The following is a 17,584-nucleotide window of genomic DNA, read 5'->3' as shown; positions in this document are numbered from 1 at the left end:
TTCTCCCTCCTCCTTTCTTAAAGCTTTGTTACATTTGCCAACTTTCAATCTGATGGGACTGTATTTGAATGAAGAATTTTGGAAAATCATAGCACATACACTATCTCTGTAGCTATCTCTTTTAGAGCTCGAGTGTCAGCCTTCATATCCCAGGAATTTGTTGGATTAGCCAGTTTTAATGTAGATAAACTTCCAGAGGATTCTTAAAAATCTGCAGATTAGTTCCGTTCCCAAGAAGAATACTAACCATTAGCATGATGATAAGAGTTCATTTAATTTACAAAACAGTCTGTGGCAGGAATATGGGTTTTTCCTACAGAAAACTAATTTAAACAAGCTATTGATAAATGAAACCTAGCAGTGGAAGTTGCACTTTTTACATAGACTGACCTCATTTGCCATTTGCAGCCACATTTTAATGCTGCCAGGACATGACCGCTGAGTTTCCAGCTTTGATTAATTCATGGGCTGTGGGCTTCGCTGGTTGGGCCAACATTTATTGCCCATCGCTAGATGCCCTTGAGAAGGTGGTGGTGAGCTGCCTTCTTGAACCGCTGCAGAGTTTGTGGTGTAGGTACACCCACAATGCTGTTAGGAATGGAGTTCCAGGATTTTGACCCAGTGATGGTGAAGGAACAGCGATATATTTCCAAGTCAGGATGGTGAATGGCCTGGAGGGGAACCTCCAGGTGGTGGTTTTCCCATCTGTCTGCTGCCCTTGTCCTTCTAGATGATAGTGGTCATGGGTTTGGAAGGTGCAGTCTAAGGAACCTTGGTGAATTCCTGATTACTGTTAAGGACTTGCTGTGTCCGCACCTTATCTTCCAAGGAGGAAAGTGTTCATGTAAGTGAAGTCCCCAGCAATAGATCTTTCTAAAGGTTGCATACTTTGATATTGCATCTGGGCACCAGAACATTAATTTCAGTTAATTTTTAATTTCCAGCTGCCATCACCTATGAGATTTGGCTCACCCAGACCATCTGGCCTACAGCCAATACCCTAGTATGGCTGGAGGATACCCACTTTCTTTCAGCTCTGACCGTATGTGTCTAGGAGAGGGAGATGGAAGGAAAGACTTGAGGAGTGAAGATAAGTTAGCTGCAAACAGTGAGAAGTATCTGCATGAGGTGTACACAGAGAAAAAGATGATACACAATCAAAGGGGAGCGAGACAAAGAATAAGGTAGCAGGAATGAAGTATAAATAGTTCTTAAAAGCTAGCCTCAGTAATAGTGACTATGAAAACATAATCAATTGTTGTAAAAACCCACCTGCTTCACTGATGTCCTTTAGGGAAGGAAAATCTGTCTTTCCCTGGTCTGGCTGACATGTCCAAATCCACAGCAATGTGGTTGACTCTTTTTAACTGTCCTCTGCAACGGCCTAGTAAGCCACTCAGTTCAATGGCAATTAGGGATGGGCAACAAGTGCTGGCCTTGCCAGTGACATCCACTTCCCATGAAAGAATTTTTGGAGGGCATAATGCAAGATGAACATGCAAAATACACTGTTACAGTGGGCAATGCTCCTGTGTACTTCTAAGTTTGTTGGGTAAACTTCAGGGAGGTAGTGTATTTTTGCCTTGACTGTGGAGTGTAAATCATCCCAATCATGTTCTCTTAATATTGAAAACATCTGTAAAACTTTCCCATTTTTTTTGCTTTCCTAAAATGCAGGCAATAAACTGACAACCCAGAAATTAGCAATAAATCGAACAGTTGCAGGAAGTCGAGATCCTTTGAACAGTTATGTTAGGTCCCCTGCTCTCACAATATGCAGTAACCATCTATCCCAAAAGACAGTGGCATAAGCACCAATGCAAATCAGTTACTTTGCTACATGGCAATTGGCTAAGAATCCAATTTGCGAGCCTTCATCTTTGCCACAGATGGTGCAGGCATAAATTACTAGGCAAGATGGTGAAGCCTGCACAATGTTAACTCTTAATCCTGATGCACTTTCATCTTTTCTGTCTTCTCTTTCCTCTGTTCAGCTCCCTGATGCTGCACAACCCTTGAAGTGTGGCCTGTTTGCCATATCTTTCCAGCTTGTAGTATCAGTGTTAAGCTTGTGAACACCTTTTACCCTGAGCCTTGGTCACCCTGTAGCTTTGAAGCACCTGCAAACTTGCCAAACAAAAGATCCTTTGCATATGGCCATCTTATGATCTAAGCCAACTTGAGCATTAAAGTTTCCTGGTTGGAGTCGCTCCCCTGCTGGTAGCTTCCTGATGACTCTTAAGGATTTATCAGCACCTTACTTTCCATGGAGGAGGAAAGTGTTCATCTAAGTGAAGTCCCCAGCAATAGACCTTTCTAAAGGTGGCGTACTTTGATATTGCATCTGGGCACCAGAACATGGATTTCAGTTAATTTTTAATTGCAAAGCCACCTTTGTTCATTGTTATTCTGTTGGCTTTTACCATACCAAAAGAAGGCTCAATATATCTCGAAGGAAGAGCTCTCCTCTAGTGTCTCAGGGTTTCACCAGCTATCAATGATGGTAGCCTTTCAGTTCTCTAGCAAACTTGAGATCATTTGACATCAAGAGCCTCACATTTCAATCCAGGAATAGTAGATTGGAAAGAGTTTTTTTGATAACTTTTTGGGTGAGGGCGAACAGGGCTGGTTGTTCTTTAGGGCTGCTGTGGGACTCTCGGCATGCTTTGTACAGATGAGGGTGACTCGTGTACACGTAGCCAAAATGAACAAAGAAACAATGGGACAAAAGCCCCTTTTTAAACTGTACTGATTGGGACCAAATACTTGGAAGGCTATGATGTTTGTAAGTCTTCACAGCTGCAAGCAGTGTTAGGGCAGAACTGAATTGGATTGCCAACCATCACAGTGGTGAAGACATAGAGGGATTTGAAAACAGGGATAAGAATTTTAAAATTAAGGCCTTGCTTAACTGGGAGCCAGTGTAAATGAGCGAACGTGGGATTGATTGACAGATGGGACATTGTATAAACTAAGACATGGCAGCAGAATTTTGGATAACCAAGTTTACAGAGGATGGAATGTGGGAGGCTGGCCAATTGGTGGAATAGTCCGGTTTAGCGATAACAAAGAAACGGTTGGGTGTTTCAGCAGCAGATGATTTGGGGCAAGGCGGTATTGGGCAATGTGGAAATAGGTGGCCTTAGTGATGACGTGGTTTTGTGGCCTGGAGGTCATCTCAGGGTCAAATATAAAATTGTGAACAATCTGGTTCTGCCTTCGACATTTGACAGGGAGAGGGATGGAGTTTGTGGCCAGGAAATGGAGTTTGTGACAGAGACCAAAACATTTAATTGGAGGAGAAAACTGCTCATCTAGTACTGGATGTCGGGCATACTGTCTGACAATTTGGAGACAATGGAATGGTCAAGGAGAGACAACTGGATTCTGTCAATATTTGTATGGAAACTAGCACTCTGTTTTCTGATAAATTCACTGAGGGGCAGGATGTAGATGAAAAATATGAGGGGACCAAGGATATAAGTCCTTTGAGGATGCCAAAGGTAACAGCGCAGAGTAGAAGAGAAATCATTGCAGGTGATTGTCTGGCTACAATAAGATAATGGAAGCGGGCGAGTAGTTCCACCTAGCTGGCAGATGGTGAAGAGATGTTGGGAGGAGGATGGTGTTCTTCCTACTGAAATGAATCACTTCTCTGCAGTGAACTGCATTAGCCATTTGTTCACCCATTCCACCAACTTGTCTATGTCCTTTTGAAGTTCTACTCTATCCTCCTCACAGTTTACAATGCCTCCAAGTTTTATTTCATTCACAAATTTTGAATTTTTAAAAATTCTTTTATGGGATGTAGGCTTTGCTGGCTGGGCCAGCATTTATTGCCCATTCCTAGTTGCCCTTGAGAAGGTGATGGTGAGCTGCCCTTTTGAACCACTGCAGTCCATGTGGTGTAGATACACCCCCAGTGCTGTTAGGGAGGGGGTTCCAGGATTTTGACCCAGTGACAGTGAAAGAAAGGTGCTATATTTTCAAGTCAGGATGGTGAGTGACTTGGAGGGGAACTTCCAAGTGGTGTTCCCATCTGTCTGCAGCTTTTGTCCTTCCAGATGGTAGAGGTCATGGGTTTTGAAAGTGCTGACTAAGGAGCGTTGGTGAATTCCTACAATGCATCTTGTAGATGGTGTATACTGCTGCTACTGTGTCGGTGGTGGAGAGAGTGAATGTTTGTGGATTGGGTGCCAATCAGGTGGGCTGCTTTGTCCTGGATGGTGTCAAGCTTCTTGAGTGTTGAGAGAGCTGTGCTCATCCAGGCAAGTGGGGAGTATTCCATCACACTACCTACTTGTGCTTTGTAGATGGTGGACAGGCTTTGGGGAATCAGGAGATGGGTTACTCATTGCAGGATTCCTAGCCTCTGACCTGCTCTTGCAGCCACTGTATTTATATGGCTGACCCACTTCAGTTTCTGATCAATGGTAACCCTCAGGATGTTGTTAGTGGGGATTCAGCAATGGTAATGCCATTGAATGTCAAGGGGAGATGCCAAGGTCTAGGCCATTTAATATGTATCAGGAAAAGCAAGGATCCCAACACTCACCCCTGGGGAATTCCACAACAAACCTTCCTCCAGTCGGAAAGCATCCATTCACTGTTACTCCCTGTTTCCTATCACTTAGCTAATTTTGTATCCTTGTTGTTACTGTCCCTTTTACTCCATGAGCTGTAACTTAGCTCATAAATCTGCTTTATGGCACTGTATCAAATGCCTTTTGGAAGCCTGTGCACCAGATCAACAGCATTACATTCATCAACTCTTGTTATCTCTTCAAAAAATTCCTGCAAGTTAATTAAACACCAGTTGCCCGTAACAAATCACGCTGGCTTTCCTTAATTAACCTGCATTTTCCCAAGTGACTGTTAATTTTGTGCCTAATGATTGTTTCTAGAAGTTACTCCACAGCCGAAGTTAAACTGACTAGCTTGTAGTTGCTGGGCTTATCTTTGCACTTTATGAGGTCCTTTGCAATGAGGATTCTGCCACAACTCAAGATGATAACATTTAAAAGAAAACTGGATAACTTTCTTCCTTTTCAGGTACTTATCACTCAGGGGTCTTGGGACAAGGTTTTGGGGTTGCGAGTTCTGAGGCCGTATTGGTGGTTGTGGAGTGGAGACTCTGTCGGAAAAGTCCTGGGACAGACTCCAAGGTCCCATGATGGATGGGCCCAGTTTTTCTTTTTCCCTGTTTGCAGTTCGCTGGGAGGAAGAAATGAACAAGTTTCGCACAGGCAGTCTCCAAAGTGCACTGGTCTGCATCAAATTTCTATTGATCAAGCATTGGCAATTAGATGTGCTCTATCAACCACGCTGCCAGATTTTGAGAGACTGTGTTGCAACGTGCATGCCTATGTGTCTCATTAGGCCTGTAAGATAACATTTTCATAAAATAGTTTAAATTGAAGTACATGATTTTCATATGTTTAAAGTCGGTATTTCTTTAATAATTAAATAGTGATGGTTACTATCCTGCTGTTTTATTTTGGTGCCGCCCCACCTTGCTCTGGTGTCACTGGGAAATATTTTGGGAAGCACAGAGAAATAATACCTCAAAACAACAAGAAAATATGACCATAATAGTTAACCCCAGAGGTGATACTGATGCAGGTCTGGCAGGCCTCTGCTTATTACTATAAGGAACATCTTTATACTGGTATCAGAATTTTGGATTTGTGTTCAAGTTTTGAAAATTGCATCTGGATAGTTAATTCATAACAGTCTATCATGTGACGATTAAGTTTAGGTTGCATCTTTTAAGAAGTGAAGTATTCTATAGCACAGAAATAGCCAAATTTACTGAACCAAAGAGCTGCATACGATAGCCTTCAGATATTCAAGAGTCGCAAGCCTGAACAAACTTTACACAGGCTGATTACAGCTAATAGAGGTCTCGTGGGGCCCTATCCTGGGCGCAATTCTTTGAAAATCCAGCTGATGTGTTGTCAAGTCTGTAAGAAGGAGCTCCGTCAAGTGTTGCTTTGTAAGGACTGCACAATGTTTCAACTTTACAACCATCATTACAGAGTACAGTGATTCACAGCACTATGTTGTGCTGAAAATTGAAATGAGTCTCATACTAGTTTTCTTGAGTTGAGGATATTTTTGTTTCTGGCACTTGCTTTCAGAACTTGATGCATAAATCGCAATCTACAATCATCTTTAGACCCTAGTTCGACAGTTCCATTTCTACAACAGACGTTTCTTGTAACCAGAGGTTCGGGAATCGGACAGTCGTTGTTGACCACATCAACCATAAATGGGTTAACAAGAAAGGTGAAGCAGAATCTCAACTTATGCAAGTCATCAAACCTGGCTTAACTTCTCAAGCAGTCCTTGTAATTTATCTCTGTATTCTTCGTGTTTGTGATCTTTTACTTCAATATCAGGGACTGTGTTTACCCTCCTTTTGAGATGGGAAAGTGGTTGAAGTTTCTTGACAGTATGTCTCTTTACAAAAGCCTTACTTTATTCTGGAAGCTGAAAACTCCGAGTAAGGTCAGAACTAATCTTATCCTTCCCCTGAAGTGCCAAGTTGAGAGTTTGTAGATTTTTCCTAATATCAGTAAGAAACGTCAGATCCTGTATCCATTCTTCATCTTCTAGCTGTGGATAGGATATTTTCTTCAAGTAAAGCAGTGATAGGCTCCAACAGTTCCACAAACCTATAAACAACATTGCTGGTTGACAACTACCTCACAGTGCAGTAGAAAGAGACATCTTCAGGCTAGTCTTCAAAATCCAGCTAGTCAATAACGTTTTTGAACTATCGGTGAGTTTTTCAATTTGAGCGGTGAAATTGACAATTTCGAAGACTATTTTCATAACGTTGTCGTACTTGAAGTATCTGGCTGCTGGATGTTAACGATGAATGATGAAATAAATAGGGAGAAACTCCGGAAATTTAAGACCACTTTAAGAGTGGAATTAGGCCTGCATTTTTCCCCACCATTGCAGACACTCCATCCATTGCAACACTGATGAGTTTATTCAGTGGTACATTGGCATTTGTCCATGCTCTGCCAAGTGCGTTTTTATGTCTACACCATGTTGTCTCTTTTAGCACCACTAACTCCAACATTTCTTCTTTCACAATTACATTTGAGGGAAAACAAACAAGTATCGCCAGTTGTGGGTCGTCTTGTATGTCTGTGGATTCACCAAGAGCTAAACTAAATGCTTGTGAATTCTTCAGATCATTTAGTATCTTGCTTGCAACATCACTAATCTGGGAGATATGCCTCTCCCTATTGTTGCATGAAATTGGAAATTGTGTTATTAGTCCCTGAATTTGTGTGTTTTTTGGCTCTAAAACTGCAATAACTTCAATATTTTTCTTAAATTCTCCAACAAAGTATGGATGTTTAGCCCGAGCAATATACCATGATGTAACAAAATCAGCTTTGGTTGTTGTGTCAGCTTCCATACTGAATGTTGAAAGTATTGTCTGCTGGCTATTTGGGGATGATTTTAACACGGTTAACTTGTTTTTCAAAATTCTGATTTAGGAGGATACGAGACAAAAGTTTTGGTGATCTTCCTCCCATTCTGGCTTAAAATTTCTGTTTTTATCTTCATACTTTTGTTTCCTACAGTTTGACAATGTCATTTTCATTCATTAAGTTTACACAGGGTTAACACTTAAATCTAAAGCTATTTAAATGCAACTTATGTTTATGACCTGTAAATACAATTTGTATCCTGAGTGCCTCATGAGGATTTTCAGTCTTCACTTCTGAAGATTCTGTCTTGGAATTTTCTCAAAGATGTTCCAACTTGAATGGCTTCGACAATGGCCCACCTTATAGGATTTCAGTCTCACCTTCTGAGATTCATGTGCCTGGATTCCCAAGCACCAACTTACAAGCACCGTTTCAGCTCTTTGGCTGCTCTAAAGGAGTGAAGGGTTATAGGGGGTAGGTGGGAGTGTGGAGTTGAGGGTACAATCAGATCAGCCATGATCTTATTAAATGGCAGAACAGACTTGAGGGGTCAAGTGGACCTACCTTTAATTTGAATGTATCATACTTTTGCCCCAGTAGCCCGGAGCATGGAGTCACCTATATTTGGCTGCCTTCTTGGATCTTCAGGTCTTCTCCCGAGTAAACCTCGTTTAAAGTCTGCTCCCTGCAGTGCTTTCTTTGATTGGAGACTATTTCTCCTTTTCTTAACTCAACTGGAATCTATTCCTGTCCCTTGTTTCTTGTCCCTGCCTTGGGACACACCTTGGGACCTCCCCCTGTCCCCCTCCTTTGTCTCCCTCTCTGAGACAGTTCCTGACTATGATATTAAATGATGTTCAGACAATATTTTTCCATGTATGTATTTGTAAGTGCCAAAGAGCTGCATGCAGCTCGCAAGCCACGGTTTGGCCACGCCTGCTATAGAAGGCAAGGTATTCAGATAACCTTCCAAAATGTGATGCAAAATATATTGCATTTTTGGAATCGGAACAGCTGGATCTAAATTGAAAAATTAGATTAGCTTACTGACTCAATTTAGTTATACTGAAATGGCCATTAAGTGCAGTTGCATGACGTTTTTCATTGATGAAGTAATAATGTTATTCAGAATCCAGTGGAAAACGTAGCCTTGACTAATTGGGAGGGTAGATTTGCACAGGAGGAATGCTATAAAGCCAAATGTTTATCCCATTGGTCAACCAGTGAATGACTTCATTTCTATATTATAACTTGCTTTGATTGAAAACAGTAATTCTTGCATTGATATTTTATGCATGAGTTGGAATTATCCTGTCTTCTCTTATTTCTACTAGTAAATAAAACTAATGGGAAAAAAACATGTTATACTTGAACGAGCATTGTGTATTTGTTGCAGGTGGAACTTGCCTGAGCATTTATGTTTCTGCAAGTGAACAGACTGCAATTCTCCTTGTAATCATAATGCAGTCTCTACTGGTTCCAGATGCTGTGATCATTCTGTTAAATTGCACTGCACATCAGAATTAATTGATTTAACCTTTACTACTGCAAGATCTGTTGCAATATGTTTTTGGAAATGCAAAGCAGGTCTAGACTCATTGCTGAAAGTTGAAACAAGATCATCAAATCTTGATTCCTCATGTAGAGATCTAATGGCCTGGGTCAACACAACTTAAAAAGAATTGCCTGAGCAAAATGTTCCCACAAAAGTTGGCTAGTTTAAAATGCTTTAGAACTTCTCCCAAAGCACAAGCTCCCACAAAATCTGTCAAGCCAGTCCATTTTATAGATTCAACTATCAGTCAGTTGAACTACTAATAGCATTTGTCTTAGTTATGACCAGTTGTTTTGATGGGAGATGATGTATCGCATTCACTTCAAAGCTAATTCAAAGATGAGTTCTACAAAAGCAGAATGTTTTACTACTGGCTTCCAAAAGCTGTAAGTAAAAATTTAAAAGGAAGGTATGCAAAAATAGTCATGTGGATTGCAGCATATAAATCCACCCAGCATAAAAGACAACCTAATTCTATTCAGTATTAAAAGTTGTGTTTAGGCCTACACTTGACATAGAATTCAACCCCCGCCCCACTTTTTCTACTGAGACATACTATACTCACATTTGGAGTCCGTCTCAATTTTTCCTCTTAAATGCATGTTTTTCTCACCCTATATGTTGGCGCATGGGATCCAGCAGGTGATACAGGCCGTATTGCTGAGAAGATGCGCAGACGTCACATGGTAAATTAACATAAATGGGCCCTCCTGAAAAAAGAATGAAGTACAAAGCTGGTTTCAAGCTAAAGGTCACAACATTTGCTAACTCGTCAAATAATTATGCTGCAGTGATGGAATTTGGTGTTGGTTTAAAAAAAAAACTGGTGCAAGAATGGAGAAGGAATCCACCTTGAAGAAGATGCCTAAAACTGTGCAATGAGAACAGGGACCAACCTTGTTGATATTGAGAAGCATCTACCCAAATGGGTCCTCAAATTGTCAGAATGGTTACATCGTCATCAGGAATGCAATGTTTATGAATGCACTTAAGTGGACCAAATCAAACTCCAAGTCCATTCAAGATTTCCGAGCAGCAGTTATTTGGTGTGGCTGCTTTATGAAGCAAAACTGTCTAGTGCTCTTGCAGAAGACCAAGATGCTTCAGAGACCAACAAAAGGCCCTAATGCCAAAAAGCAATTCAGGATCACGTGGTGGCAAAAACACAAGAACTCATTATATCAAGTTGGCCACATGGATGAAACGCCCTTGAATTTCGATATGCCTTGCAGCCAAACTGAGGACTGGAAAGGTTCAAATAGTTCTAGTGAAAAGCACAGGATATGAGAAGATAAGATTCATAGTGGTGCTTGGCTGATGGAACAAAACTAATGCCCATGGTAATTTTCAAACATAAAACCATGCTGGACATCAAGCTCCCTGGAGGAATTTTTGTGCATGTCTGTAACAATGGTTGGATGAATGAAGAGTGAGTGAAGTCATGGATTGATGATATGTGGAATAAGCATCTTAGTGGCCTATGTAAAGAATGCAGCTTATTAGTGTGGGACATATTCAGATCCCACATGACCGATGAGATCAAGAGGTGCTTAAAAAGAAATAACACCCAAATTGCAGTTATGTGAGGAGAGCAGAAGTCTAATTCAACCTTTAGATGTGTGCCTAAATGAGTTATTCAAAGATCATGTTCACGCCAAATGGAATCGGTTGGATGGTTGATGGAGAACAAAACTTTCAGAGAGGAGATATGTGCGCTGCCCTACTTCATGTTTTGTGTGGCTTCGTCATCAAATCATGGGATGCCATTAATGCACAAACTATCATCAGATCATTCTTAAAAGGCAGAATATCCAATTCAGCGGATGGCGAGGGAAATGATTTGTTGTGGAGAGGTGATTCTGAAACCAAAAGTAACACATCTGATCCAGAATGTGATCCTTATGATGATGCCATGGACAAAGTGACAATATCAATTCAACGAATCCATTGTGTTGGATGCAGAAGAGAATGAAATTGACACTTTTTAAAACTTTTTGATTGTGGTTAAAGACATGCTTGCAGAATTAATTGGTTAAATAAAAAGTGTCACATTGATTGAATTGCCACTGGGTTTTTTTCCCACGTTTCAAGATGGTAACCACCTAAATCAACACTGACGGTTCACATTTTATACTGTGTATAAGTCAATCCTCATTTTTGGAAGGTTTTTCGAGCCTTCAAAGGTTGACTTGTGCGCTACGATCTACAATATGTTTAAAGTTTATTTTTTTCCAATTCATTCTACGGCAAGAGCAGTTTCAGGGTCATTACTTCTCTTATGCAAGGTAGACTTTACAAGCAGTCTGCTTAAACCTATAGAAGGCACTAGGCCCCCTAAGTTCATTATATATACAAAATTACTGGTGTCTGTTTCAATTAACTGAATTGTATATATGTTGCATATTTTTATGCTAAGTGTAAAGTGATGTTCAGACCTATAAAGATGCATGAATTCGAAGAACTTTATGTTGTGCATTTCCTTAAACACTTGATGCACATAACCAGCAAAGTTAATCAAGTCGAAAGTATTTTCATTGTTGGCTATATAACTTATGATATCATATGAATTATGAGCAGGAGTAGGCCACTCAGCCCCTCGAGTCTGCTCTGTAATTTAATAAGATCATGGCTGATCTGATTGTAACCTCAACTCCACATTCCTGCTTACCCCTGATAACCTTTCACCCCTGTGCTTCGCAAGAATCTGTCGACTTCTGCCTTAAAAATATTCAAAGACTCTGCTTCCACCACCTTTTGAGGAAGAGAGTTCCAATGACTCGAGACTCATTACATCAATAACTGAAAATAGTGTTGTTCAAAACTTTTAATAGATTGTAGTAAATAAACTTACATATGAATTTTATGTCTGCTAGGTGATGCTTCAATTGGTAGTCAAAACAAATTCAAATGCCCGCATTGTAATTACATTGCCAAGTATCGGCGCACGTTGAAAAGACATCAGCTGATACATACTGGAGTGCGGTCTTTTGCTTGTGACATCTGTGGAAAGTTGTTCACACGAAGAGAACATGTAAAGAGACATTCCTTGGTAGGTATAATGGCTGTTTTTAAACATTGTACTTCTATGACTGAAGATTTTAGAGTCTTGCGTGCTTCAAATTGGGCATAAATTTATTTGGTATACAACAATGTCTTGATACAGGTTTTTGTTTGAATCAATGCATGTTGCTTTCTTCAGGCAAGAACCAAATGAAACTGAGCCATTTATTTCAGGGATGTTTTAATTGTACTTTATATAGCAACTTAATGGTGAGAGGGGCCAAAATATTTAATTTATAATAGCCTTTGTATTGCTATTCAACATAATGTAAAAACAGGAGGCAATACATGAGCTCCTTGTACTCGTTTGAAGTGAGGGTGGAGGGGAAAGGAGTTCAAGGAGTTCTGGATTGGAGTAAAGCAGTTGAGGATTATCTTTTTCAGTAATATTGCTTAAGTATTGATGCAAAGAGAGGACCAAAGTTTAGGCAATAGGAAGCTTGGAAATGCATTTGTAAGTCACTAGGGAGAGATGACCCCACACACAATTTCTAATATGGAGCTATTATCAAAGAGATAACTAACACAATTGTATTCTCACCACCAACTGAGATCTGCTAACTTATCATGAACCAGGCACTAGACTTACAACTGTCTTATTCTGTAATGCTAGGCTACATAAGAATTTACCTATTGAGTCATTAGATTAATTAAGAGTGAGCATGCATTTAAAGATTGCTGACCAATTGCAGCAAGGTCTCGCAACAAGAAATTTTAAAATGTTGACCCAAGATACCAGGAGAGCTTCCTTGTTCTGCAAATAGTTCAATTGAGGGGGGAGTCGGCCTAGGTTTAACATCTCTTTTGAAAGAAAGCACTTTTCACCACGCAGCATTTTTTCCATACTATACTGAAGTGTTGGCGACCCAGAGGCGAGAGTGCTAAGGCTGACAGTAGTTGACTAGTAGGATATAAACTTCTTAAAGGAACAGCTTTTCAGTACAGGAAATAGGAGATTCCATATTGTGTGTGAAGAGCAAAAGAATGAAAATTGTACATTTGGATGTCTCTTCCCAACATTGCATGAAAAATACATTTCACACTATCTCAATTTTATCTCAGCAAGTCTCGCCTGTAAGATTGACCACTACTCAAGTGCATCTGCTGCTTCCCTTTCTCATTATGCACCAGGCCAAGCCTCTCCCTGAGCTCATAACCACTCTTTATGCCCTCCTCAAAAAAGCTACTCTTACCCCCTCTGTTCTTGTAAACTACTGCCCCTCTCTGACCCCTTTCCATGAAATCCTTGAACTTGCTGCCTTCCAATTCCCTGCGTATCTCCTTGATCCATGTTTGAATTGTTCTGATCAGATTTTCAATACTGCCATATCACTAAAACACGCCCCAATCAGAATTACAAATGATATCCTCTGTCTGTGATGACACCTTACCTGTGACATTTAACACTCTCAGCAATGCCAGCCTTCATTAACATTTCTCTGGTATACAACTCTAGGACTCCTCTTGCTTGTCCCACTCTTAAATATTTGACCATAATCAGAGCATCACCAGCAATGACTTGCCTTCCTGTGCTGCACCATTAACTCCAGTGTCCCCAAGGATCTGTGCTTTGTCCCTTATCTTGCTTATTTACATGCTACACTTTGGTGATATCGTCCCAAGATATGTTTCCACAAGTATCCCTACCAAACCTAGTTCTATCACTTCCCAGAATCCCCCCTCTGCTTCTGTTATCCAACTGCTTGTTGGACATACAATTTTAGATGAGCCACATTTCTTCAAGATAAACATTAGGAAGACCCAAAGCCCCATCGCATCTTCAGTAGTTGCCATGAGTTCCATTGTCTTGGGCTGAATCGCTTGCCACAGCTAGTCAACGATGAACACCTGACTCCACATTGCCTCCATCACAACATTTGACTGTTTTCTTCATCAGTCCATCTGTCACTTAACCCTCATCCATATCTTTATCTTCAGACTCTGTTTGTTCCTGTGCTATCCAGATTGGCCACCCATTAATTTCAGCTCATCTAAAACTTAGCTACCTGTATCCTAACCCACATGCCATCCTCCTCACTGATCACCCTGTCCTTTCTGACCTACATTGGCTGTTTCTCCCGTGTCTTTAATTTACAATTCCTATTCTCATGTTTAAATCCCTTCATGGTCATACCTCTTTCTACCTCTAACCTCCTCCAGCCTTGCAAGCTGTCACAAACTCTGTGTTGTCCAGCTTGACCTTGTGGATTTTCTCCAGCCTTGGCCTATCATTGGTAACCATGCCTTCAGTCACTTTGAATTTCCTTCCTGAAACACCCTCTGCCTCTTCATCTTCCACTCTTCATTTAAGCACTTCCAAATAAGAAAATTTAAAAAAAAAAATAAAATCCACTTTGACCAAGCTTTTGGCTTCCCCCTCCTAATATCTTTTGGTTGTCTGCATATCTCCTTGATCCATGTTTGAATTGCTCAGATCAGATTTATTTATTTCACAGAATCTCTCAGTGCCATATTGAGTCTGCATTGACACATGAAAAACACCTGACCTACCTACCTAATCCCACTTACCAGCACTTGGCCCATAGCCTTGAATGTTATGATGTGCCAAGTGCTCATCCAGGTACTATTTAAAAGATGTGAGGAAACCTGCCTCCACCGCCCTCCCAGGCAGCGCATTCCAGATTGTCACTGCCCTCTGTGTAAAAAAAAAAAAGTTTTTCCTCACATCCCCCCTAAACCTCCTGCCCCTCACCTTGAACTTGCGTGCCCTCATAACTGACCCTTCAACTAAGGGGCACAGCTGCTCCCTATCCATGCTCCTCATAATCTTGTACACCTCGATCAGATCGCCTCTGTCTTCTCTGCTCCAACAAAAACAACCCAAGTCTATCCAACCTCTCTTCATAACTTAAATGTTTCATCCCAGGCAACATCCTGGTGAAACTCCTGCACCCCCTCCAGTGCAATCACATCCTTCCTATAATGTGGCGACCAGAACTGTGCACAGTACTCCAGCTGTGGCATCACCAAAGTTCTACACAACTCCTACATTACCTCCCTATGTTTGTAATCTATGGCTCGATTGATAAAGGCAAGTGTCCCATATGCCTTTTTCACCACCCCACTAACATGCCCCTCCGCCTTTAGAGATCTATGGACACACACGCCAAGGTCCTTTTGTTCCTCAGAACTTCCTAGTGTCATGCCGTTCATTGAATACTTCCTTGTCAAATTACTCCTTCCAAAGTGTATCACCTCATACTTTTCAGGGTTAAATTCCATCTGCCACTTATCTGCTCACTTGACCATCCCATCTATATCTTCCTGTAGCCCAAGACACTCAACCTCACTATTAACCACCCGGCCAATTTTTGTGTCATCCGCAAACTTACTAATCCTACCCTCCCCTCCCCCACAACTGAATAATAGGGACCCAGCACAGATCCCTGTGGTATGCCACTGGACACTGGCTTCCAATCACTAAAGCAGCCTTCTGTCATCACCCTCTGTCTCCTACAACTAAGCCAATTTTGAATCCACCTTATCAAATTATCTTGTATCCCATGTGCATTTGCCTTCTTTATAAGTCTCCCATGTGGTGGCCATATATCTCTCTGTGAAGCATTTTATGATGATTTTTGTATTGTATGGTAAGTTTGATGCAGCACACCTTCCACTTATAACCCCGGTTACCCTGGGTGTTCCAATATCTGCAGCTGGCCCTATGCCCTACTTATAGGATAGTAATCATATTTTTTGAACTTGGCTACCCCTTTTCAGGTTGGTAAGGTAAACAAAGCCATCCTTAGGAATCAGTAAACAGTGCTCTAGGCACCACCTGGGGGGTGGGGAGGGGGAGAGCATTCTAACCATTAGCCGTCTTTTTACACAGTGCTTGTCACCTTTTAAGATGTGTATAATTTTACAACCTCAGCTGAAATCCTTGGACTGAAAAATGTGGACTTGAAAAGGGCTTATTGTAGACTTGGAGGATTCTCAGCTGAGACAGCATTCCAACTTCCTCTTCCCACACTGTCCAACAAATTAATTAGCTTTCTCTTTGTAGAAACATACATTTGCATGTTCAATAGAAAAGCTGAATAATGTTATGATGCAGTAGCAGCCATTACTTCAACCACGAGCTTAACCAGAAAATAAATATTAGCAGTAGGATATGCAAGTTTTTCTGTTTCTGTAGAAGTTTATTTCACATGTTAATTACGCCTGATTTGTTTTTTTCTTTTTCAGGTACATAAGAAGGATAAAAAGTACAAATGTATGGTTTGTAAAAAATTCTTCACTCTGGCAGCCAGTGTTGGAATTAGGCATGGATCGCGACGTTATGGCGTATGTTTGGATTGTTCCGGGGGTGATAGACAGCCAAAAGGTGACCATGGTGGCATGGACCTGATGGTTGATCCAGAATTTTTTAAGGAACAGCAGGAAGAACAAGAACAACCAGGAGGACTGGAGCAGGAAGAAAATGAGAGAATGGTTGATGAAGATGTAGCAGATGAAGATGGAGGAGGGGAGATGGATAGAGAGCAGTGGGAAGATGTTGGGGCTAGTGAGACCTATGTTATATTAGACAATGACTAGCTGGCACTTAAGCCATTATGTTATAAAACTGAAAAGTGTAACTATGGTTGTTCACTGTATAGACCCTATGAATTTTATCTGAATTGCAATGATTATGGATTGGCAACAAAACACTAAATTTTCCATATTTTGCTGACAGCTATGAACATTGGATAATTATTGATATTTTAATTGTAGTAAGAGTGGTTTCACAACAGTAATGATGAAAAGAATATTGGAGTCAGTGATGGGCAATTCCTTAAAATAACTGGGATTGAAATTACAATTTCACTTCCCTAGAATCTATTTGGAAAAAGTATTGTGCAAAAATGCAGTAGTCTGTGACTTGAAGTACATCTATTGTACAGGAGTGCAGGAGACTGTCTCACTGACTGGAATATAAAACAAATTTCATTTGAGTGAACACAGAATTTCCAGTAAGACTCAGCAGGTCTGGCAGCATTTATGGAGAGAGAAGCAGAGTTAACATTTCGAGTCTGTATGATTCTTCAGAGCTATGAAGAAGTCATATGGACTTGAATTGAAACATTAACCCTGTTTCTCCCTCCACAGAGGCTGCCAGATGTGCTGAGTTTTGCCAGTATTTTCTGTTTTTATTTCAAATTTCCAGCATCTGCATTATTTTGCTTTTATAACAGAATTTCCAGTAACAGGAGAAGGCTGTTAGGTCCAAACAAACACATCATTTCTATGTTTATCTTTTTCAAAATATTTCTTCTGTCAGAAAGCTCATTCAATTGTTTATTGACCCCTTTAATACTATCTATTTCACCTAGCCTTTCCTGATGATTGCTCCATAACTAATGTAACCCTTTGGTTCCTTCTAATTTCTGCATGTTGTTCCTTCTAATTTCTCTCATTTTTAATTTGTCTTTACTATTCCTTTACCATAGTGAAGCATTTTACTAAATCAGCATGTTGATTCAGCTTGCAATCTTGAAAACTCCACTTGGAT

General features: G+C 40.6%; 1 protein-coding gene across 1 annotated transcript in view; it reads left to right on the top strand.

The window, feature by feature from the left end:
* zbtb10 (zinc finger and BTB domain containing 10) overlaps positions 1–17,034 on the top strand; it is a 116,360-nt gene extending 99,326 nt beyond the window's left edge. Inside the window, exons 4-5 of the mRNA XM_041189375.1 lie at positions 11,883–12,058; positions 16,279–17,034. Of these exons, the coding sequence (XP_041045309.1) occupies positions 11,883–12,058; positions 16,279–16,629 (527 nt within the window). The 3' untranslated portion in view covers positions 16,630–17,034. The remainder of the gene's footprint in view (positions 1–11,882; positions 12,059–16,278) is intronic.
* The last annotated feature ends 550 nt before the right edge of the window (positions 17,035–17,584 follow it).

The sequence above is a fragment of the Carcharodon carcharias genome, chromosome 6, assembly GCF_017639515.1.
Source record: "Carcharodon carcharias isolate sCarCar2 chromosome 6, sCarCar2.pri, whole genome shotgun sequence".
NCBI lineage: Eukaryota > Metazoa > Chordata > Chondrichthyes > Lamniformes > Lamnidae > Carcharodon > Carcharodon carcharias.
The sequence above is the reverse complement of the archived record's forward strand: the minus strand, read 5'-3'. Positions and strand labels throughout refer to the sequence as shown.